General features: G+C 37.5%; 1 protein-coding gene across 1 annotated transcript in view; it reads left to right on the top strand.

The window, feature by feature from the left end:
- Positions 1-743, top strand: part of LOC107737961 (alpha-2,8-sialyltransferase 8E-like) — a 34440-nt gene extending 33697 nt beyond the window's left edge. The window contains exons 5-7 of the mRNA XM_016549613.1: positions 46-158; positions 254-331; positions 737-743. Of these exons, the coding sequence (XP_016405099.1) occupies positions 46-158; positions 254-331; positions 737-743 (198 nt within the window). The remainder of the gene's footprint in view (positions 1-45; positions 159-253; positions 332-736) is intronic.
- Positions 744-1644: the final 901 nt, after the last annotated feature.

The following is a 1644-nucleotide window of genomic DNA, read 5'->3' as shown; positions in this document are numbered from 1 at the left end:
TTTATATATGTGTGTGTGTGTGTGTGTGTGTGTGTGTGTGTGCAGGATTTCCCCTGGAGTGGTCGTCGTCTGGGTCGGTGTGCTGTGGTTGGCAGTGGTGGGATCCTGAAGAACAGCAGCTGTGGATCTGAGATTGACAGCGCAGACTTCGTCATACGGTAAACACATCCCATCATGCCTTGCCTCCCTCAACACATCCGTCTGTAATCATGCGTCCTTCCTGTTAACATGAAGTTTTCTCTCTCTGTTTCAGGTTTAATTTGGCGTCGATTAATGACAGTGATGTTGGGCTGAAGACGGATCTGATAACCATCAACCCCAGTCAGATTCGGTCAGTGTCCATAAACACCAGTTCAGTTAACATTTAAATAAGGATGTTTTAGATTTGGATTTAAAGATTTAGAGTTAAAGATCTCAGTGAGATGGATTCTTGTTTTTAATGAATCTAACTGAAGTTTAGCACATTCATTAGCCATTACTGGCATCCCTACGTACACTCTTCAAAATAAAGGTGCTTTAATGGTTCCATGAAGAACCTTTAACATCCATGAAATTATTCAATTGCACAAAATATTCTTTATTGTGGAAAAAGGTTCTTGAAGATATATGTATAAAAGTGTGTGTGTTCTTCACACTATAACCAGGTTCCGCTCAGACTGCATTGTAAATGTGTTAAAGAAGTATTCTGATTACATATAATTTATGCACTATGGTTATGATTTGGCTCATCTGTCAGGTTGTAAAACAAAAACAGTGCTTTAAATGATATCCTTGGGAAACTGATTTGCTACAATCTTGTATCTTCAAATGTGGTTTATTTTGTTCTACAGTCCTACAAAATGCTTTATTTTCTTTATGCAAATTATAGCTCTCTGATTTACGTTTTTCCGTCTTTTGCTGGACTCGCTCTTCCCACTTTTCCCATCACATATCAGATCAGAAAGGCATTTGCTTTCAATGAAGAAAAGTGGAAACAATGTGCATAACGAGTGGTTAATAATGAGGTATATCGGGGTTAGGGGTAGGTCTAAGGATGAGGGCGTTATTGTCCCAATAAAGGCGGCATCCATGTCATAATTTTAATAAATATAATCATGTACACTCTACGTTACTATTGCATCCTGTTAATGTACAATACTGATGTGCAAACAGTATCTGACACTATTTATGAGTATAAATAGTAAAAAAAACTACACTTATTGCAAAGAAAATACTGCTGCTTTTACAGAGTGTAAATAGAATCTATCACTATTTTAACTTAGTGTAAACAGCATATCGCCAAGAAAATACTTCTGTTGTCACTCAGTGTAAACAGCATCTAAAATATGTTACTTGCGCTTAATGCAAATAGCCACTGCCTCTCTATAAAGGTGTGTGAAACTAACATGCAAGCTTTACACTAGTGGTAATCGGTCTTTGTCAGTCACGTTTGCGTTTATTATGTGTGACGTCACCGAGGCGCCATTTTGAAGGTATCGTTGCATTGAGCAGTGAACTAAAAGTGTACAGAGCCGTGCAGTAAAGACCGATTAAATCGTCATACTGGAGAAACAGATGCAAACCAAGTAGATACGATACCGAGATAATCTCAGCAAATTTTTTTAGGAACCGTAATTTATGTAATTTGTCACTGATGATGATTAA

This window comes from Sinocyclocheilus rhinocerous, unplaced genomic scaffold, assembly GCF_001515625.1.
Source record: "Sinocyclocheilus rhinocerous isolate Xijiao unplaced genomic scaffold, SAMN03320098_v1.1 scaffold404, whole genome shotgun sequence".
Lineage (NCBI taxonomy): Eukaryota > Metazoa > Chordata > Actinopteri > Cypriniformes > Cyprinidae > Sinocyclocheilus > Sinocyclocheilus rhinocerous.
Note: the sequence above shows the minus strand (reverse complement) of the source record. Positions and strands in the feature narration are given on the sequence as shown.